Genomic DNA, 23105 nt, shown 5'->3' on the forward strand with positions numbered 1-23105 from the left:
GCGTGCCAGCGAGTATCGTAACCGATAACGGAGTTCAGTTTGTCTCTCAGCAAATTCAGGATTTTCTGAAGTGTTATGGAATCAGGCATCATCGCACTGCTTTGTATAATCCCAGGCGAATAGTTTGGCAGAGGGGGTGAATGGATTTAATAAAGTGGCTATCCAACTGGCGTTGGCGAATGGTGTAGAGTGGCAGTATGTGTTGTCTGAGTCTGTCAGCTTACAGGAGGACTCAGTCTGTAATGACTGGTAAGGCCCCTTTCGAGTTGATGAAGGGTAGGAAGGCGGTGTCAAGATTGAGGACGGTGGCTTTGGGCGGTGACGGCGCCAGTGATTTGGATATGGTTGGCGTGTTACAGAGGGTGCGTGCACGTCAGGACAGGATCAGGTCTCAGCAGAGCGGTGTCAAACCAGTTGTGGTCCGGGTTGGTGTGGGTTATGTGGAGCTGGATAATGGTTTGAGGTGGAGCAATAGAAGAATCGTGGTGTTGGACAAGGGAGTGGTACCTTTGTCTTGTCAGCGACAGCGTTTTGGATGGTGTGGCATGTGATTTCCCGGTGCAGCAGCAGATTCGCCAAAATAGTGAAGAGGGGTTGGCTGCGGATGGAGTGGAGGCCAGTTCCAGTGATGTTGTTGTTGGGTGCGGGTGTGAGTTTCAGTCAGGTGTGGTTAGTAATGGTCGTCCTTCCAGGTTGCATGGGACACCTGCTAAATTGAGAGATTATGTGTGGTAGGTTGGCGAGATCAAGGTGGTTTGGACGTCCTAGTTATTTTTGAGTGTGTGTCTAGTTAGCTGTGTGTGCAGTGTTCATTCCGAAGTTTCTCCCTTGTTTTGTGTGTACTCTTTAGTGGTCTGTTTTGTAATGGGGGAAGATGTGTCATAATGGTGCGTGTCTGGAATGTTTGTTCGGTTTGGGCGATAACATTGCAGTTGGGCACAGTAGGTCTGTTGTGTTGGGCTTACCGGCGGTCCGCTGCGGGGTCTGCTAATAAAGACACTTACCCCTGTACCACGGAGTGTCCTTGTTTTCTTCAGAGTGCCAGAGTCTGAACTTGCTTGTTTAAGCCCTCCCATTGGTTCACCAGGCTCTTGGCAAATTGACAGGCATGGCAGTGCTACCTAATCTTCAAAGCACCCTGGTGGCCAGCTAGGTTCTGGTTCTCGGACCTGGTGAACCCAGTCAAACCACCCTTGGTCTTTCTTAACAGTCTCCTGAACTAGCTGAGTGAGGAGAGAGGCCAGGTCAAACACTCCTTCCCTTGATCGCTGAATTTAGCGGCTTGGTGCCTGGGGTCAGGTCCTTATGGCAGCCAGGCCGTTTGGAAGGCAACACAAAGATTTTTGAAGCTGCAAGAAAAGATTACCAGAGGTCACAATACAAAAGCAAGTGGCTTTGTTCTGTTATTGGAGTTTGGTGAGGGACTGCTTCTCTAGATGCCTTATCTCTCCCATTTAGTCCTGTAGCATCTGGCTATAAATTGGAGACATGCAGGACATACCTGTCTGCCTTGGGTGCACACTTGAACTCAGAGAGTGTGTCGATTTCTAACCCCTTGGTAAGACGTCACTTTGCTGCCCTTTTCCATCAGTTAGACACCCTTCACCACAGATGGGACCTTAATGTAGTGCTCAGTCATGTGTCGCAAACCTTCGTTAAGCCCTTGTCTTCATCGGGTATTAAGCTAATGTACTGGAAGGATGCCTTTCTTATAGCAATAACTGGACATCTAAGCGAAATCCAAGCCCTTTCAGCTGAAGATTTGTTGAGGGTTTTTACGAGACAAAGTGATACTTCTCCGTCCCCCATCATTATTACCAAAAGTGGTTTTGGAGTTCCACATCAATTGGTAAATTTCTCTACCTGTTTTCTTCTCCCAACCTGTTTTCAAAGGCAGAAAGGGCTCTTCACTACATGGGTGCCAGGGAGTCCTTCAAATTCTATTTGGATAGAACCAAAGAATTCAGAATCTTCACAGCTTTTGTGAGGTTTGGAGGTGCCAATAAAGGCTCGCCGGCATCTAACTTGTCCATCTCCCAGATGGATTGTCTCTTGCCAATTAGAACTATGCGATCCAAGTGTCTCCACACTCACCTGTCAAGAGCCAAAACGGCTTCTGTCGCCTTTAAAAAGCATGTCCCCTGGAACTCGATTGAAAAGGTTAGTATGTGGGCCTTACCATCGGCCTTCTATGAGCACGATTGGTTGGATGCCCAGTTTGGACAAGCAGTTCTGAGGAAACTCTTCAGTTGAGATGGAATTAGGACCATCCACAGACAAGTGGATGCATGCTTGTGAATCTCCCAAAAATATGGAGGAAAGGGGACGGGGACATAGGAATTATGAAAAGGTCATCACCATAGTGGCTGTTGTACTCCTAGTCCAGAGTCACCTTTCGTCCATACTTCTGTCCATCACCCACATAAAATGCCTTGGCCTTTCAGTCAGGGGTCGACCTCGGTGGTTGGAAAAGGACTGAAGGGCGAGGCCTGGAGGTAGGGCTTTGGGAGGCGGTATGTTTTATGTGGGTGGGTGTGTTTGCGTTGGGTACCAGCCTAGAACAAGCACACACCTCTGCAGGTTCGTATTTGCTTGAAACCATGAACTCGGAATGAAAGGAATTTCTTTATACGTTGCATTTTATTTTGCAATACTTTGATAACATGGCAAAGAACACTACAAACTACACAGGACTTTATTCTAGCAAATGGGGAAAAATGCAAGTTACAATGAGCACAGTCTTGCGTGCCTTTTGTTATTTTGGTTGCACTAGGGACCCTCTGTGGACAACAGACTGGATAGCTCTCATCCACCCCCGACCCCACAGGCCGGTACACAATGCAACTCGGTAGCCAGAACAGTCGCTTAGAGGCCTTCGGTGCCAGGATGCCCCACATGCACTGCTAGTTCGCTGGTGAATCCCCCCTCCCTCCTGTTTGCACACAGCGTTTACTGAGTGAGCCTGTCCATCACATACTTTGTAAACCCTTCTAGGGTTTGGGAAGTAAATGTACCGTCTTGCACCTGGTTCCAAAATACTCTTCCCCTTCCCTTCCCAGAGGTTGGCCACTTAAGGGTAGCGCCTCTGGAATGTGGTCTTGTCAGTAACCCAGGTCATTCTGAGCCTCTAGTGCAAACGCGTACATGGAACAACATCACTTACGGAAAGCAAAAGCTGAAATGTGCAAGCATTCGGTATGTGTTCCAAAAATCAATTAACCCTATCATAACTCCTGCAGGCCTATGCACTCTTTGTTCGTTACACAACAGTGTCTCAGGCCAGACAAATCTGACATTTCTTTTGTGATCTAAAAAATAAACCGGTCCGATCCGTAGGATAAAATGGCCCAGAAACATACAGGAAAAGAGTTTCTGGACTAGGAGAAGAGTAGCCACCATGGGGAGTAACTTTTACTTATTGCACTATTTATTTTGTTTAATTCTTTCTATGGCTTATTTTGAAACCTTATAAACAAATAGCATTGAATTGAATGAGAGCCCTGGAAAAATAGATGGTGTCTTTTTTCACATCACTGATCTGGTTAATATTTCCACAAAACAAAACTTGTTCCATATTCATATACCTCAATAGATACTGTGCTCCTTTGGCCCCCAGCAGTCCATATAGCTTTATCGGGTTTCTGCCTCCCCAAACATAATGAACGTACATGACAAGTTTCTACGGCAGTAGCAGCCTCGTTATTGGTTGTATGAATACATCTACCCTATTTTCTACTTCCACCATAGAGTCTGACAGCCTTATGTCTGACCTGGTGGTCAGAATCCCAGTTGGGTTAAACATGACCCATGTGTTAGTTTGCTCCAAGAATCGAAAATTACCATTTTTTTTTTTTACCTTTTCATTACAGAATAAAAAAGTTGTGCAATGCCAAATTTATACATACATAAATCCAGGACAGAATAGATACTCAAATCAAATGAGATTCTCTGTGGCTCTGCCACATTCCCACATCCAGTCATTCACATATGCGCACCTATTAAAAATAAAATCGGGCCATTATGGGGGACGGTGTACAGAAAATGTCTTGGTTTCTGTTAGCGCTTGTTAGGGGAGTTTTCCTAAAGTCCTACTGGTAGTAACACTTTTGTAAGCTATCCCAGTGGTTTGTATATCCCCCAACTATTAGTGTCAGTCTGTACTAGCTCAGGACCTTGGTAGTGTGGCAGAGTAGTCAGGCTTATCTGAAGAGGAAGATGTGAGCTGTAGGTAAGTACTCTGAATCTTAGACAGGCACAACAAAGAAGCACTTACATATAGTTATATAAAAGATATATATATATATGTATTATATTTACACAAGAATCACTTTAAATACTTCAGACGTTTACGGTAGAATACTAGGAGTACTAGATAATACACTTCAAAGGGCACTTTCATTTTTGTGTTTGTTCATGGTTACGTTTGTAGCAACCTTAGAAAGGGAAAGGCAAGGTTATCGTATCATCGGTTATTGCACACTCATGCCGTTTTCAACAGGTCATACGGTAATGCATTTACTCTGCAAACTCATAGAAAAGTCACTTAAAGAGAAGAAAATAAGTGGTTGGTGCAACATGAGCTTAGTTCAAGGTTCTACAGACGGTTTCTTTGCCTGGCAGGTCTTAAGTTCAAAAACACAACCCTAGCTAAAGGCAGTTCGAAGATGGCTTGAAGTCTTGACAAACGGCGAATAATGAAGAGCTTGGATTTCTTCCACTGTCTGAAGTTATTGAAGCAGCAAGTTAGCCGCTAACAAAGGAGACCTAAAAACGGACTTGAGAAGGGGACACAAGCAGCAGTTTTGGTCAGAGGTAAGAGGGGGGTTGCCTTGGACACCTCTATGTGAACTCCAACGCTCTGGAGCAACTTCTTGGAATCAGGAAGTAATACCTTTTTTTCCCCAGAGTACCATTGGTTTGAAGAAAGTGTTCGTGTTGGCTGCGATGTGGCAGCTCTGGACCCCACCTCCTGATTCCTTGGTCTGGTGACGAAAGGCAGGACAATGGACGGTGTCTCTCAGCAGCAGTCTCAAGGGAGGACCTGTAGCACGACTCATTAACTTCTTGGCTCACTCTGAGGTATTGGCACCTTTTCAGCAGCATCAACAAAGGACAGCGATTGGCCGGTCAATCTTCTTTGCTTTTTGCAGTCCAACACTCTGATGAGGGAGTCTGGGCAAGTTGGATCGGATCTCTGGAGTGCCCTTACAGGCGCAGCACAGATTTGGACGGATTCTGCCTTTACATGATGATGCACTCAATGGGGAGAAGGTCTCCTAGTATTGGTGTTCCGCAGCTCTTGAAGCTCCTATGACCTCGGGAGATGACTTGTTTCAAAGTTTGTCCCCACCAGCCAAAGGCAAGGAGTCCTCTTCGGAGCTCCCTGTCGCATAGAAAACTGGGTCAGGACCACAGTGGTCACTTCATGGTCTTGCAAAGGGTCTGCAGGCGTCTCTGGTCGTCTTCTTCGGTTACATCTGTTTCCTGTGGCCGACTTGCTTTACACTCCAGAAGCCTCACTTTTTATACAGTTCCAGCACACACTCCTCTGCATTTTCCAGAAAGGGGTGTTTGGCTGTCCAACCAGGACAGCCAGACCCCTGTGGGAGCTGGACCTATTCAGGCGCTGGCAGACAAAGGACAGGGGGTGGAAGACTCCTCACCCACTTCCTACCTGCCCAGACACTCTGGAGCCTAGGCGGGGATACCTACTGGTTCGCGCCCAAGGAAAAATGCAGACATCCCCCCCTCCCAGAATGGTAGAAGGGCAATCATGCTTGTAATGGCGAAAAAAGAAGGGAGGCCCCAAGTTGATACTTGGGTGCCCCTATTGTGCACTACCGAGGCTATGGACATGGCTTCCAATATATAATATACACAATAATTGGTAGAACATGTCCACTGCAACCAGCCGTAACTAGGTGATTGACTATGTGTAAAACGTCACAGGAGCAGAGAGAAGGGGGATACTAAGTATCCCTTTGGATCTTCACTGAAGGTGGCGTGTACCAATCTCGCAGTCTATAGAGTTTTGGGAGAGACACTAAGTATCACTCTAACCTTAGTAACTATAGTTACTTAAGGATATAGAAAAATACCTTAAAGGATGACCCTAAGGGTCCCCAGCAACACTGCCTATAAGGAGCTGAGTGCTGCAGCAGTAAAACACAGATACCGTTTTAAGAGCTATGGAGCAGACAGACTCCATAGTCCAGCTAGATTACAAAGAATAGAGTTCCAAAAGACAGAGCCCATAAGAATGAATGAGTGGGAAAAAGGCTCCACTCATTCAGGATTAAAAGAAAAAGATCCAGAAGTCCAGCAAAAAAGGTGCTGGTGGTCCCACTAGGAGAGGGGGATGATGCACAATGAGCTCCCTACAGCGTTGTCTTCCTATTTCCTGTCCTCCATGTCCTGTAAGATGATACTCTGGGAGGGATATCATAAGGCAAAGGTCACTTGCTACAACATGGAATGGACCCTTTGCAGCAGGCTTGCTTTGGTCCGATCACGGTGGCATTTTGCCTTTAAAAGGTGGGGCGAAACCCCCTCATTTTTTAAAATTAAACTTTGGACCATTATCATAAGGATATCCTTTTAGACATTTTGGGAGTGTGGTCCATTCCGAAGTCCTTTGTCCTAGAGGGGAAGACAGAAGGCATCTAATGCAGAGCAGAGCACTGCCCCTAACCATCTCTGGGGGAAAAGTGGGCTATTTGAAAAATGTGTCCCTTCTTCCCAGAGGGAAGACCCCCCCCCCCACCCTTTTGAGACGAGGAGGTGAGTCCATAAACGTTACACAAGTCCCTCCCTAGGGTTCTGGGCAAGTCGGACCTCGCTGCGAGTGACTCCCTTCTTGGGGACAAGGACTCCCATTCCAGAATGGAATATCCAAACCACCTTGTCTAAATATATGGATATGGGAAAGACTTTTATATCTCCCACAAACTGGATTTCACAAGAATCCTTTACTTCCGTTGGCGGCAGACAATGCTGAACACAACCTGAATGCCCTGGGCAACGAACACCATTTTCTGTCCGTGTGACAGGCATAAGAGGAAGGTCCTAAAGAAGGAGGCAACTCCTATAGGGGCAGGTGAACTGCTACACAGAGGCAAGCCTCCAGTGTTGACGGCCTGGAGGGGCGGAGCCATGTTGGGCCTCAGAGCCAGTGGAAGCAACGAGGAGGAAGACGTGAACCGAACAGCTATGGGTTGGCATTCTTTCCGACCGAAAAGCCCAAGTCGGAACAGTAACAGAGACGGAGAGATCTCGGTCCTGATAGGTGGTGCAACCACAACGGAACTGTGGGGGCCAGGAAGGCCGGCCACGTACGCCGAGACCAGAATGTACGAGGGAGCTCGGACCCCTGAGAGTTCTGCGCATGCAGACTCTGGTTGCAGAGATGCGTAGCCACGGGATAGCTGACTAGATTTCAGAAGCCTGAGCAACATGGCGAAAAACCTACTGATTGCAAGGTATGAACATTGTAAATTATGATTGGAAACCATATTAGGGTTACAGGAGCCTGAGAAAACCGAGAGTGGAAAAGCCCTATGAAAGGTGGATTGAGAGAAATACAAACACTGTAATTAACGACTGGGGTAACTTTACAGGTTACAAGAGCCTAAGCAACCAGAGTGTGCAAGTGAGAGTAAGACAAATACTGTGAAAATATGCTGGAAAAGCTATTGAGAGAAACCGGAGAGTAAAAAAGAAAAACTATGAAAGCAGGACTGAGTGAAGTATCCAAACTGAATAACAGCTGGGCAGCTGTCTAGGTTACAAGAGCCTGAGAAACCCGAGTGAGCAAATACCCATAAAAGGAGGAAGAAAAGGAATCTAAAGGCTTTTTAAGTAAGGGTAAGAAAGCTAGTGCATCAAAGGAGGAAAAGACAAATGCATTTTCTCAAAAGCCCTTGAATGGGATGGTTTGCTTCAAGAAGCAGTTTTGTTAACAAGAAGAGCCTGAAATCCTTTACTCTGTATCCAGGCTGCGAAGAATATCCTGATGTAAAAAAAGGTCATTTCGAAGACTGAGAACAAGTCCAGCCTGAACTGAGCCATACAGAAGCCTTGCTTAGCCCAGCCTCTCCTTTTCACTTTTTTGTTGTGGGTTTTCTAAAGGGGTAGATGGCATTTGGATTAAAGGACTTTATTTTGTACTCTAACATACACCCTGATCTATTTTACTTCTTTTATTCAGTTTATCGCAAACTTTTACCAATATCCCAAAGTAAACCAGTCTCGCCCTCATATTTAAATATGTATACATTTTTCCAAAACAGTGTCAAGAACTTTGTTAAGGCATGAGTCCATCGGGGCATTTCACCGGCGTACAAGGCTTCCCACCATGCTCGGCATCTCGTCCAAATTGAAGTAATAGATGGCTGTATTGATAGAGTTCTTAGGCTTTGCAGCTCTTGACAAAATAAGGTCTGATGTTTTAGTGATTCCTCATCAAAGTTGCAAAGTGTGCACCTAGGATTCGTCATCCGGCAATATCGGCAAAATGTGGTGGTATTGTGAAAAATGTTCAGCCTAAATCTCAAAAACCGATCTCGATGTGTATTGTTGGGGAAACTTTGTTAGATCTGCAGAGGTTTGGTTATAGTAGGCTGTCAAAGTTTTTGTAAGCATGTGCATCCTCGATGGAGATCTTTGTTTCTGTCTCTTGCCATTCATTTGTCCATACGGCCTATGCAAGCCCTGAGGATGGAACTGGGCCTAAGAGCGCTAAAATGTATAGCGATGTGGAAGACCCTAGCGTTCTACAGGAAATGTATCACCAGCCCAGGTCAAAGAGCATTTAAGACGTTCCACAATGCTATGAGTGAAAAGGGCGATGAGATGGTGATAGAATGTCTGTGCATATCTGTTTCCATACTCTGTGATCTGGATGAAACGAAAGACATCTTATTAGGAAAACCAGACAAAATAAAGATCAAACTTATAGAGCAGACCGGTACGCTACACAAGAGGCCAGATACCCACTAAAAGGATATGGAAAAAACTTCGTAGACATTCAAAAATTGAACACTCTGCCAAGGTATTTAGAACAATTTCCCAATTCTTTTTTTGGGATAAATTTCTCGGTTTTAGATTAAATTTGGTTCCAAAAATGCCAATAATAAAACACTGGGGAAAGGAAGAAAAGATCATAGGCTGCCGTTGGTGTGCAGAACCTGAGTTGGAAGAAGATCTGAAGCACTTGGTAATGTTCTGCCCAAGGCTAAAAGACCAATATTGCTTGGTGAAATCACAAAAAAATAATACCGATGGATCATATGATGAATGGTGGCTCGAGATGCTGAGAGGAGAACACATCAGCTGGACTATAGCTCTAGTAAAGCTATTAAGAATAATCTTCGAAACAATTGCGCAAGAAAAATATGAGGCGAGTCCAGACGGTCATCAGTAAAGTGCGATGGTTGTTTAGAAACAAGATGAGTCTCTTATAGTGACATTGTGGTTTTAACAGGTTCTTTTAACATGTTGGTATGATGGAAATTTTGTAAAAAGGATGTGAATATATTGGTTATAAGGTGTTATTTGTGAAAACCAGAAAGAACCAATAAAAAATCCAATTAAAATTTTTAAAAAAAGCTTTTTTCAAATGTGTAGGATTATTACTTAGTTTCTTTTGGAATTCCCATATCTAGTAGGATGTCAAGGCATCTTTTTGACCATCGATCAAGGGTCCAATCAGAGGCGCCTCCAGGTTCTGTGACCAGCAGCGTGATTTGTGTCGGGCAAGGCGATTTGATTTTACTGAAGAGTTGTAAGGTCTTCCATTTTACTATAGCGTACAGAGAAAGTAGCCCGAGTTCATGGCAGATGACAGCTATAGAACTGCGTTCGGCAGGTGCTGACAGAATGCCAAACATATCCCTTCAGACGATCCCATGAGTCCCATGGGATGCCAAGCCAAGATTCAGTTCCACAAGTTAGGGTTGGAACCACTTTTTGGTTATAGTACCGAATAATCCAGACAAGTGAAAACTTAACATATTTGTGTCCTATTAACTTTGCGTGTATAATTAGGTGCGTTGTTTTTCCGTCCAAGTAATCCTTCTAAGGTGTTTCAGTTGCACTTGCACTGATGATGGTTCCAAGGTATTTGATGCTCGGAACTGGGTGTAAACGTTGGTTGTCTAAAACCCAGACAAGGTTTTTTGATTTCCAAAAGCTCCTCTTCTCCATAAGTAAGATTTCAGATTTTTTGGCGTTGATGTGTAGGCCATTTTGCTCGACATATTTTTGTATGATTTCGAGTTTTCGTTGTAGCCCATGAGGGATTCTGTCCAGTATCACCAAATCATCTGAATAAAGCAGCCACCCTGTCATCTGGTTGTTCAATTTTGGCGAACACAAGGGTGATGGGTCCATGATGTATTGTTTGTCCTCTATGAAGAAATTAAACGGAAAAGCTGCAATCGGACATCCTTGCTTTCGACCCTTCGTAGTTGTTATAGGTTCTGTCGGAAGCCCTTCGTCGTTAGTCTGATGTGCATTAAAGTATTGGTGTAGAGATATTTTGTTGCACTAAAAATGTCGAGGGGGCATCCAGCTGCTTCCATCTTTTCCCAAAGCTGGTCCCTCGTGATACTATCAATTGCGCATTTGAGGACTATACATGCCATATACATTTTATGATCTCTGCAAAGGGTATTCATTTTCAATAAGCTCAACAAAAAGAGGTTAAGGTTGCATCCAACAGCCTTAATGAAACCAATTTGTTTACTATTAGGGACCCCAGTTCTGAAGGCCCATTCATTTAGACACCTCAGCAGTACAGACACAAATACCTTCCCCAGGACATCCAGCAGAGCGATTGGCCTATAATTGGCAGGTTTCATACGATCTCCCTTTTTAAATATTGGAATGATGACGCTCTTTTCCCAGGAGTCTGGCACACGGCCTTGTAGAGCAATCCTTTCAAATAACGTGCAACTAAATTGGGTCCATGCTTCAGAGGCTGCCCTTAGGATTACATTTGATCTTTTTATTTGAATAGAAAGCCTTGAATCTTGAGTCGCAACCGTCCAAGCTCTTCTTCTGGTTCACCAGACCTGACTGCTGTTGGACCAAGCCTTCACTGCTGGCTACACTGGAACCGGAACCCTGTTCACCGGAAGTTCAAGATCCCCTGTAGGCGTAAGCCAAAAACCCTGGAGTGGAAGTGCAGAACAGAAGGGCTCACTGTGTACCTGGAGACCCTGGGATGGTTGTCTAACAGCTCTAGAACTGATTCATAAATGTACTCCATTGTGAGCTACACTGACTGAACTTCGTCTGTCAAAAGTTTAAACGTGCCAAGTGCTGTTGCTACTTGGCCCGCATCATGTGTTGGACCCAGTTGAACAGCTCATCAACCCAACACCACCTCAGGAAACTCCTAGAAGTCTGGCTCCATGCGGTCAGCCCAAAGACAGGAATAAGGTATTGTGAAGAGGCCCTATTGCCCTGTTTAAGCCCCGTGTTTCACTTTTGTGACCATAGAAAATCTTAAGCCACCCTTCTATACCCATTTCTTTTAGGACATTCTTGAAATTTGAATTTGTGCCAATTAAGTGTCTCAGCACCCCTTCTCCTTTTTGCTATTGTTTTTAGTTAGTTGTCTGAGTTTTAATTGTTTTATATCTCAATTTTTATAGAACCTTGATTGGATATTTATATTTTGTGGTCTTTACACTATTGTTGTTTGAGTTGCTATGGTTATCGTCTCACACCCCTCCTGAAGATGTAGCCTGCCCTCGTCCTGGGCTAGCACACAATGCAAACTTGGTATACCTTTCAGGCTATGCCGGTTTCACCTTTGTGATTGAGATCAAAGTTGGTTTGGTATTAGTGTGGGGCTCAGTAGGTGGTTTTGTCCCTGTTCTCTTGCAGAGCAGTAGTCATTTCCTCACAGCAGCTGTTTGAGTAGAGGAGGATATCTTTCATATCCCGCCCCCCCGCCCCGCCTCTGTAGCCAAGGCCTTTAACAGCTGTGAGCAACTAGGAATGAGATGTGGACACAAAGGATTCATGTTTGTAGTTACAAACTTTATCAAATAATAAAGGGGGTTGGGGAAATGCCTGACTGTTCCTACTATAGGAGGCATTTCCCTACCTCAACTAAACTTAAGGGTCTGTTCTGTGTCAAGATGTCCAAAGCAAAGGTTTCCTGTGCCTGAAATCCTATCCTAGCCCTCTCATTCTAAAAATAACGATAAAGTGCTAAGGGTACTGTCTTTCTCAAAATGCAAAAATGTACAAGTTCAACAAAAAGGTATACACCCAACAGAGGCTTCAAATTGATAGTGTTCACAGTTGCAGGGTATGGCCCCTTCCCTGGGGTTTTCGCCACCAAAACAAAAGTTCCAAAAGAATCACAAAGTTCTTTGAAGCCCAAAGGATAACCTTTTTTTTTTTTGGTGTTGCAGTTCACTCACAGCAAAATGACTCCCTTCCCATGTCCTTTCCACATGCAGTGCAGTTCAAAATCCTAAGGGCATGATTCTTCCTTTGGATTCTCTTTATCAAAGTACCACAACTTGGGTGTGGGTCCCAGATTTGCAAGACACCTGGTATACTCTCCTTCCAGGTTCTCTGATGTAGTCTCCTTACACAATTTGGGTGTGGGTCCCAGACTGGCAAGACACCTGGTGTAACTCTCGTGCCAGGTTCTCTCATGTAATTCCTTTGCACAATCTAGGTGTGGGTGCCAGACTTTCAGGACGCCTGGTATACTCTCCTGCCAGGTTCTCCCTTCATTCTTGTATTCAGACAGTTCCAGTATCATCTATCGCTTTTATCAAAGTGCTGGTCTCAATCTCACTTTTGTTCAATTTCTTTCTCAAATGTTCCAGTGCCAGTGACCCAACCTCATTGCTCAGGGTCACCCGACTTAAGTGTCTGGCACTAACCGGTACTTGATGGAGCTGCCGAAGCGCCCCGGTGACCCAGCTTCCTTTCTCAGGGCTCAGTGGCTTTCTCCAGACCTCTCGCTGCAAACATACAGAAGTGCCCCAGTGTCCCTACTCCACCTCACGGGCCTACTGGCTTTGGCCCTCCATGTCTTTCGCAGCTACTGCTTCGCTCCTGATCCCTTAGCTATATTCTGGCGGTTTGGTACTGCTTCTCTGTTCCTGTGGTCAGCAGGAAGGGTCCTTCTCTTCTGCTGCGATCCCAGTGCGAACCAGCTCCTGCAGTCCTCCTTCAAGCGCCGTCTCCTGCTCTCCTTTGGACCTCACAGCTCGGCTTTTCCGGCAGTGACTAGCCAGTTGAATCTCCCAGTTACCTTCAGCTGTTCAATCTTCAAACTCCTGCTTCAAGGAAGGGCGTTGCTTGAAGCCAATCAGTTTCCTCGGAGCACTAGGCGGCTTCTTCTGGTTCTTAGTATTTGGTATTACCCAGCTCCTCATTCTCATCTCAGTCTTTATCATCCTGTTTATTACAGAAATTTGAGGAATAAGGTCAGCAGGCTTAATGGGTTGTTGAAGGGGAGCATCACAGTATATCAGGGCATGCAAAATGGAAGGTGTACCCCTAAAAGGGAATGGGGATACCATGTTTCACCCAATGATGTCGCCTTGCCCCCCTGAAGGACGCCTCCCCCATGTGGTCCTCCCTCAAATAGTCGCCACCAGGGTCAGGTAGCGGCTGCTGGCCACATGAGGAGAGGCTACCTCTGGGAAAGGAGTGATGACCCCACCAGGTTCATCACACAGCTCAGAGGTTTCTAAAACTGTTGCTCCATGCAGCTGATATGTTGTCAACTCGGACAGTCTATGCAAATATACAATGATGTTAGGAATTTGCTTGTAATACTCTCTTGTTCTAGGCAAAGAAACAAGGCACAACATAAATAAAAGCCCAACGCGAGTAAAACCAAGTGGACCAGTTCATGGAACAAAACAAACTATCACTAATAACCCAGAACGGTTTTCCTAGCATATCTTTTCGCAAAGTATTATTGGTCCCGGCATTGAGAGTATCAAACAAATCTAGTATACAGAAGACCTGAATCCCTAAAGACAAATGTTTAAATATGTTGTGTATGACAGCCTATTTGGTAACACCGGCCTTATAAGACTTTGTATTTTTATGCACGTTCCTTTTGATTCAGATTCAATGTGTTTAGGCAGAATGATCCAAAGTGGTTGTCAATCTAAAGTTTACTATATCAGTGAGGTATTGAAGTCTACTCTCTTACTCTTGTGCAGAAAAGGTGGTGTCATTCCGTGGGAGGTGTTTGCGAGGGCAAGAAGTGACTGTGCCAGATGGCTATATTGGCCTGGTGTTAAAGGAAGACCACAAGCCATGCTCTGAAGAGGACGTAAGTTTTGAGGAAAGACCTGTGCAAATAGGTTACCAAATATACTAATAAGTAAAAACTGTTAGACTGTGTGCTCAATTACTGACTCAGCAAGAGATGACCGCTGCTATACATTTCAGTTAATGCCCCACAAGTAGAGGTGCCCAAGTTCCCTCTGGGTTAGGTTAACAAATGCCTATTGCGACAAGATCATTTTCAAACGGCACATACCATAGTATATACATCTGTTTACATGAGTTTTTCATCCCATAACACCCATAGTGGGAGCCACTTTATTCCTGATAGTTACTTTGATTGTGCCCTTGAAGTGTGCGATATGGCGGAGAAGAGGAGTTGGCTAAGAAATGCATCATTCATGTCTAAGGAGAGTTGGTGCAATATACAAGTTGTGGCAATTTACGCTATTGCTATTTCTGGCAGTTACTGCTTTGGTGGGAAGGAGAGCACAATTACTGCCTGGTGGTAGAGTGGTCCTTTGAAGCCCTATTGAGGCGCGATTAATTTACTGTCTTTAGCAAGAAAGTAATTTGTAATTTATTTCCCAACAGCCAGTTTGCGCATGATTCCTTTGTGAATTGGCTGGGAGATTATTGCCCTCCCCATAACTATCTGATATTTTGACCATCCATATAGCAGATGAAGAGTGACTTTAGGATTGATTTATTGTGCATTTGTTAGGCACTTATACAGTAAGTCATTTCTGTTTCTAAACACCCACAGGGCAACAGGGAGGGAACGTGGGATAGCACAAAATAAAACAGTGAAAGATAAAGACGGACCTACTATGCCTTGTGAGTATTCAGAATGTGCAGGTGCAGCGAGAATATGGGAAATGGGGCACTGCGGGGGGGTAAGTGCTGGAAAGTCTGTGCTTGTGGGTGAAGCAAATGAAGTGCATAGTATGGTAAGTGCTATTGGGTGGAAAGTGCAAGCCTACAGAAGTGAGGCTGGGGGGTGCCAAGGCAAGTGCTGAGTGGTAGGCCGAGGCTGTGGCGATTGGGTGTGGGAGGCCAGCTCCCTGAGGGAAACCTAAGGGCCCTGGCCACCAATCAGAGCGACTGTGAGATTAGCAGAGGAGGGACGAAGGGAAGTATGAGGTGAAGAGCAAGGTCTTGAGGAGTTTCTGCAACTTGAGGCCCTGCTCATGGCGAAGAGGGAGGCGGAGGCTGATCCATAAGTGGGAGCCAGCTGAAGAAAGTGATGGGCTTCCGGCCCTCTGTTTAGCAAACTCTCTTTACACATAGAGAGTTGGTGGCAGAGGTCTAGAGGGAGAGTATTTAATGAGAGTTGCAGATAGCGTGGTCCCAGGCCCCAGACAGCCTTGTGGATGATGCATAGGTATTTTAATTTAATCTGTGCCGCAACCGGGAGCCAGTGGGGAGTTTTTAGGGCAGGAGAGATGCAGTCCCTGAGTTTAAGGCCAAGGATAAGTCTTGCTGCCCTATTCTGGATTAGCTAGAGGGGTCGTAAAGTGGAAGATGATAGATTCAGGAGAACTCTAATGCAGTAGTCCAGCCATGAGAGAACCAGGGCTCGAGTAACATTGAGTTTCTGGGCAAAAGTGAGAAATGGGAGAATTCCTTTGAGAAGGAAGAGTTGAAAGTGGGACTTGTCCCGGGTGTGAGAGAGGAGTCTAAGGTGACTCCAAGGTTTCTGGCTTTAGAAGAAGGCGTAGGGGAGAGCCCATAGAGGATGGCCAGAGTGGGGGTTGGGGGGTAAAGAGTGAGCAGGGGTCCCAATGGGAATGATCTCAATCTTGCTGGTATTGAGGCAGAGATCATTGGAAGCACACCAGGACTGCATGGCAGATAAGCAGTGAGGGATGATGGAAGATGCAAGAGGGCAAGTTGTGTGTCATCTGCGTAGCACTGGAAGTTGTCAAGAGAAGGAGGAAATGAGGAGTGCTAGCTCAGCAAGGAAAGTGTTGAATATCCAGGGGGAGAGGTTATAGCCCTTCAGGACACCACAGGTGGAGAAGGAAGTAGGTGAGGAGAAGGTGCCCAAAATGACTTGGGATGGACGATCAGTTAGGAAGGAGGTAAGCCAATCCAGTGCCTGCTCCAAGATACCAAGGGTATCATGAAGCTGTTTTATGAGGATAGAGTGGTTAACCGTATCGAAGGCAGAGGAGAGATCGAGTAGGATGAGGACAGCTGGAGTTTAGAGATGCGAGCAGCTCTTCACATGTGTTCAGAAGAGCAGTTTTCGTGCCTCTGGATGCTCGGAATCCAGATTGATGGTCATGGAGACCAGCAACAAGTTCAGTGTGTGAGGTAAGTTGTGGAAAGGCCAGCTTCTGCAGCTGTTTCCCAAGGAAGGGGCCGATCGAAATAGGGCGGTAGTTGGCTGTACAGGTCGGATCTGCTGAAAGTTTTTTCAGAAGGGGGTGCACAAGGGAGTGCTTGAGGGAGGAAGGGAAAGCTCATGTGGCAAAAGTGTGGTTGCAGAGATCTGCGAGTGCAGGAGCAAGAGAGACAATGTTGTCTTTGATGGTTCAGGAGGCGCAAGGGAAACCTGTTTGGAAGAGACCTTCATGGAAGGGAGAACTCTGGTGACTCCTTCAGATGAGACGGGAGAAGGGGAGAGAGGAAGGAGGGTGAGAAGCTGTAGAAGGCAAGGGAGTGCAGGAGTAGCTGGGCAGGCGGGTAGCAAGAGTGCTCGGGATGTCCTGAGTTTTTGTGGTGAAGTGTGTGGCCAGTGCGTTGCAGAGGGTTTGCGACGGAAGAGGGGAGGAGGAGACTGCGGAAGGGTTGGCTAGTTCCCTGCAGAGTTCAGCCGTGTTGTTGGATGCACCAGATACCCAAGCCTAGATGAGGGCCCTCTTCTTGGCATGGATGGAGAGTCTGTATTGCCTTTGGAGCAGGCGGCAGGCCAGTTTGTTAGAGGGTGAGCCTGTGGTTTACTACTTCTGCTCCACAATGCTGCACTTGTGTTTCAGGGCTGCAAATTCAGAGTTATACCAGGTGTTACCTTTTGGAGGCAGGTGTCAGGCGGATCCTCATGACTGGAGCAAGAATATCAAGGGTGTTGGTAATGGCCAAATAGAGGTTGCTTGGAGCAATCTATGGTAGAGTCTGGAGGTGGGGGACATGGGGTTATGAAGGTAGATGCGAAGGCAGCAGCTGACACTCGTTTCATCGGACGGATGTCCGTGAATGAGGTTGGCAGGGCTTTTGGAGGGGTGTTCAAAGGGCAGAGGGGACCTAGGCGCACAGAGATGAGAATGGTCTGACTAAGAGTGGAGTGACCAGAGGGAGTGGGGGGGAGAGGTCAGAATGGATGAGGGTGTCAAGAGTGTGTCCAGCCGAGTGGGTTCAGCCAGAAGGGAGAATGGAGAGGGATAGTGAAGTGCAGAGGTCAAGTAAGGGAGTGGATGCAGTGACACAGGAGTCCAATTGGATGTTGAAATCATCCATGAGGAGGAGGTTGGAGGTGGTTGAGAGTAGGGAATAACAGATATCAGCCCATTTAGAGAGGAACAGGATGGTAGCGCCAGGAGGCCTGTAGATGGTAGCAGTGGTACCAGAGGAGGAGGGAGAGATGGGCGAGTACAGACCAGTCTCACAAAGGAGTGTAGAGCTGGGTAGGTATGACAGGAAGGAACCCACTCAGAGAAGATTAAGGCAACCCCCAATGCCAGCATGGTGAGGTTGTGGCTTGGAGATGATCTTGAAGCCATCACGGAGATGGGAGTCGAAAGCAGTGACTGAGCTGGCATTGAGCCATGTCTCGGTAAGAGCAGGAATGTCAAGCTCAGTGTCTTCAAGAAGGAGGCAGATGTTGGCTGAGCAAGCGTTAAGAGTAGCCAGGTGAAGGATGTCTCCGCCTTTGAAGGTTTTCTGAGGTGGAGTACAGGGATGTCCTACATCAGTCAGAGGGGGAGGGACAGAGGGAGTGGTAGTTGTAGAGGCAGGGGAAGGTAGGAATGAAGGACGTTAAAGAGGGATCGCGGGCGCCAGTCAAGGAGCAGGAGGTTGGTTTGAGGACCCTGAACCAAGATAGTGCCTGTGCGATAGACATTAATGATGCAGAGTGATGAGAAGCCAGCCATGAGGACTTCCCACTTGGTGCCACTGTTAATGGGAGAAGATGTGAAAGGGAGGAGAGTTCAGGTGAGGAGTCCATAGATCTGAGAAGAGACTATCGGTAAAGACCTGTCTGGAAGTTGCACTGATGTAGGTGTCTGCGATGGATAGGCCAGGGTTCGTCGACGGGATGTATTTTTGTGCTTTTTCTTTCCAGACTTCGTGAGAGAGGGAGGATAGGTCATAGTGTAGCAGTTCAAGAAGATTGAGATGGTGAGAGGCATAGTTGCGATAGAGTTTAGCTGAGGGATGAAAGCAGAGGGGCGGCACAGCGCAGTTCTAGCTAAACTCACCAGGTGGCCTAGTAGTTACAAGAAGCACAAATGTAATAAGAACTTCAAATTTCTAAACCGGTGAAAAAATGCAATGCAAAGAGAGCACAGAGATGTAAAAAGCATGCACACCTTAATTCGAATTGCAAACAAAGGTGAACAAAAAAACACGGTGAGAGAAGAAGTAGGTTCGGTAAGGCGAGGAGGGCAGAGAAAATATGGACAGAAGTTAGTTCAGACCGTTGGTGGAGGAGGCAATGGGAGAGTTCAGCCATCACTCACTGGCGGACCTGCAGAGATCGTAGAGGTCCAGGGCCCCAAGTTCATGGGGTAGCAGTATGTAAGTCCGGAGGCCATTTCATAGTTCGGGGAGGGGGGCATAAGAAGGCCCTCCCAGGCCTAGCCAGACAGACATGAGCCTTACTAGGTGGCCTTTTGTGGTGTGGGCTGGCTACTGCCTCCCGTTGGTGTTGATTGAGTAACAATATCCAAGGGCTGGCCAATCAGAGAGGCAGCAGCTTCACTGTGTGATGTTGTCTGCCCATGTGGCAATATTGGGACTCTGACCATGTCTGCTCATAGCAAGTGATTCCAAGCACAGCCCACCACAGTGAGAGAGGTCTGTGATGTGATGAAAATAGTCCTTCCTGGATTTGCACAGACGTGTGATTGTCTTTCATGGTTCCACTATTTTTTTTTTTTTGTCCTTTCCCTGCTTAGGATCGCTGTGTCCGTGTGAAGTCAACCTTTACAGCTTTTACATCCTGGAACTTGGAGACTCCACCTTCATCCGATGATTGTGCAGTGATGTCAATCATGTGGCCTGCGATAGCAGAGGCTGTAAGTTGGTATTTATTTCCTTTTATCTGCTATCCCAATCACTTAACTTGTCTTTAACGTTTCAACTCCATGGAAACGTATTCCTGGACTTTGATTTATGGAAAATATCAAATTCATGATTTTATTTTAATAATTGATTTTTCAGGTGTGCACCTCCTAAAAGATTTTTTTTTTTAAATCTTATTACATTTAATTACTCTATTTTCTGCTCCAATCAACACTCTAGGTTTGTGTGGTGACTTGACCATAGCCTGAAAAGGAGAGAGCATTTTGGGGGAGCAAGAATTGGGAATATAAAAGGGGTACACCGATTAACGAATGGGAAGATTATGAGGGATTTGGGGTAGAGGAAATGTGATTGCAGAAAGAGAGTGCATTTGGCCTGTGGATTGGATGGATAATGCGGATCAGGCAAGGTATGCAGTGGGAAAGGGGATATGGAAAAGGAAGAGTAAACGGCACACCCACATACATACATGGATGGCCTCCCAATAAAGGGGAATTAACCATCGTCGGGGGAAGCATTGGGGAGACTATCTGCTTGATGTGAAGGGGGGGGCTACCTGTTTGAAGCCGAGATTTGTGAGGTCCCTTGGTATAATTGAAAATGTCAAGTGGACCGACTAATCTTGTGAGGTAAGTAATAGAAGAGACAGCGAGATTAAATTGGAGCAGGGGGCGTATGGTCTGACATTTAGTGACATGAGACCAGGAAGTGCCTGCGTTCATACTATTGCCAAATCTCATCTATCAAGCTTAATCAATTTACCACATACATGAACACAGGCATTCATATATATTAATTCAGTCCATTATTCAGACATTATTTATAAATGAACAGAACAAGTTGCTGAACATTTCTTTATTTGATGGCTTCATTCACAAGTAGTTGTATGGATGTGTCATCCCCATCTCCTATCAGTTAGTGCATCAGATAATGCACTTTATTAAGTCATGAATTTATTGACTGACTTAACAAAGGCGCGATTGACTTTTTAATAAATGTGCATCCCTTTTACAATAAAGATAACTAGGGCCTAACTGGCACCTTCTATGTACGTTAGTGATCTCCTCTTCACAGGGCCACCATGTTCTTGTAGCCATGAGCTCTTTAACTCATTCCCATATCCATACCCTCCATCCCACCGAAGCCATGATGCCACATACTGAAGCAGATAGCCAAAGTATTTCAGAACTTTCTCTATAATGCCACATAAAATGTACAGTTTATTGCATAGTCCTTAAGCTTGGAACTTGGATAAAAAGTGCTACAACTTAGTGGGAAGAAGCTTAATGCTGGAGGCATCAGCAAATAAACTAAAAGAAAAATTGGCAAATGTGAGATGTGGCTGATCCTACAAACATGTGAAGTGGAAGTACATTTAAAAAATGTAATTTAACTTAGCGCTGGGAGAAATACCTGTGTGGTCGGGTTGTCCTGCGTCGGAGTCTAATTGGCAGTGATGCTTTGTAGTCCAGGACTGAGGGAGGATGGTTGTCAAAGGGTTGGTTGGCTTTTTGAATCTGCACCATCTGCTTGCAGTGTTTGTTTGGTCAGTAGCCATGTTTGGTAACATTAGTTGTGCTAGTGCTTTATTTATTTTTTTGATGGTCGGTCTTCGGTCTGCCATTTTATCAGTGAATTTTGTCTAAGTGGTGTAGAGATCTGTATATGTATTTGTATGAACAATCGATGCTGCTGAATTGGGGCTTTAGCGTTTCTCCACTGGGGTTTTCTAGCTGAGTGATAAGGATGTACTGTTACTGAGTGAGTGTAGTGTAGGGAGGGTGGAGGTTCTTTCTTGCTCACTGGTTTTGGATGTACCTCACCTTGTGGCCTAGTTGAACAGAGAAAATGCTCTCCTTTGGAGTTTATTCTTACGGAGTTGGGAGGATGTAGGGCTGGTATTCTACTGGGATCTAGGAAGTCCCCACAGGACCCTGGCCTGTCCCCATTCGTAACCTCTAGTAACAGGAAAGAGGACTCCATTGAGCGGTCAATAGTGTCGTAGATACTTAACCTTCCACACATACTGAGATTTTCTCAGTTAAGGCCCAGAGAAAGATTGAATCTTTACGATTACACAATATATTAAGTTGGAGAAGCAGTTCCTTCGATTAGTCCTAATGATAGCCTCTGATCGGAACGGTTAAGCACTTTAAATTGCGAGTCCCTGTAATGTGAAAGGCTCAGTATTAAAGTGGGTCACCATTTACTCTGCATTGCAAGTTGAGAGAATGATTATATGGGGCTGAGAACAGGGAAACTTAATCTAGTCGTCCCAGGCCTTGTGACATTCTTTATTTTAAAGTGAAAAGTGCGGCAAGGCATTAATTTCACATTTATTGCATTTTCAGATCCACGCACCGGTTGATGAAGAATGAAATGGCTGCAATCCAGTGTTGGGGATTTACAGTGTCTGCCAGCATCCCAACCTGGTCCCACTACAGCAAACAGTAGAACATCCCTCGGTGCTGATGTTTTACGCCTGGACACATGATGTATATTGGTGTGAGACACACTCTGTGAAAGTTAGACCTCCCTGTGATTAGACGCATCACAGCGCTAGATATGTGAAAGCTATTCTCACAACTGAAAGCCACAGGCTATCAATTGCTATTATTATTTCATGCTTTTATTCTCTTTTGGTTCCTCTCTGCACAATTCCTGATTTCTCACATGCTTTCGCCATTTTAATATGGCGCTTAACAGCAGTTTGTGTTCATCTATGACCAATTCTTTCTTCCCTCTGTGCACCCTTTTTTAATCCCAGGTCACTCCTTAACCTGTGCCTGTACCCCCCGCCCCCCCAGGCTGAATATCACTTCAGCTGCCTTCTCCAGCCATCCTTCTTCGATGCTTAACTTCAGCCAGTTCATCTTCTACAGAAACTATTTTTTGCAATTCAAAACTATGCTATTAAAGTTCTGTTTTGTAAAATTAGGTGGTTATTGCCTGAAATGTCTTTATCTAGACATATATTTAGTTTTGCATTTAACAGAAAAACGCAGCACGTCTCCACCTGGGCCTCTGCCTACATTGTCTTTTAATTTCCTATTTTGTCTCAGTAGGGAAACTCACTTGGAGTATTTATGGCTGCACGCTCCTTGGGGTGGGGGGTTGCTTCTAAAAAATGTATTCATAATGGGCTTTCGGGTGTGTCATGCAATACACACAACTACACTGACTTTAAAGGTATACATAATACATAAAAGACACAAATGTAAAATAATTCATGTAGAAAATGCAAATTACAAGTAACTTTAGGTCAGGTCAAAAGGGTTTCACCTTAAACTCTGAAGGCCATTTCCAATCCAATGTCTGCTAACACAGAGTATTGAAAGCTTTGTCAAGATGGCACTTTACTTAGATGCTAAGAGAAATTGAAAGCATCTCATGCACTGATACCCCCACACAAATCCTTCCCTGCCTTGGATTGTGTATTGCAGAGCTAACTTGAGGTCCCCAGGGAATAGAGATGGAATGCGCAGCAGCAACAAAGAAACAGAAAATGGGTTAATCCAGAGTACTTCCCCAGATCTGTAATGTCCTCCATTTGAACTGGCGACCCATACACCGGTACC

The 23105-nt window shown here is 45.4% G+C and overlaps 1 protein-coding gene across 2 annotated transcripts in view; it reads left to right on the forward strand.

The window, feature by feature from the left end:
* The window catches only part of RNASEH2C (ribonuclease H2 subunit C), a 149684-nt gene extending 127220 nt beyond the window's left edge, over window positions 1-22464 (forward strand). For both annotated transcript variants that reach the window (XM_069644818.1, XM_069644819.1), the window contains 3 exons: window positions 14211-14323; window positions 19401-19520; window positions 21879-22464. In XM_069644818.1, the coding sequence (XP_069500919.1) occupies window positions 14211-14323; window positions 19401-19520; window positions 21879-21905 (260 nt within the window). In that variant the 3' untranslated portion in view covers window positions 21906-22464. The remainder of the gene's footprint in view (window positions 1-14210; window positions 14324-19400; window positions 19521-21878) is intronic.
* The last annotated feature ends 641 nt before the right edge of the window (window positions 22465-23105 follow it).

The sequence above is a fragment of the Ambystoma mexicanum genome, chromosome 2p (assembly GCF_040938575.1).
Source record: "Ambystoma mexicanum isolate Mex_15411 chromosome 2p, UKY_AmexF1_1, whole genome shotgun sequence".
NCBI classification, from domain to species: domain Eukaryota; kingdom Metazoa; phylum Chordata; class Amphibia; order Caudata; family Ambystomatidae; genus Ambystoma; species Ambystoma mexicanum.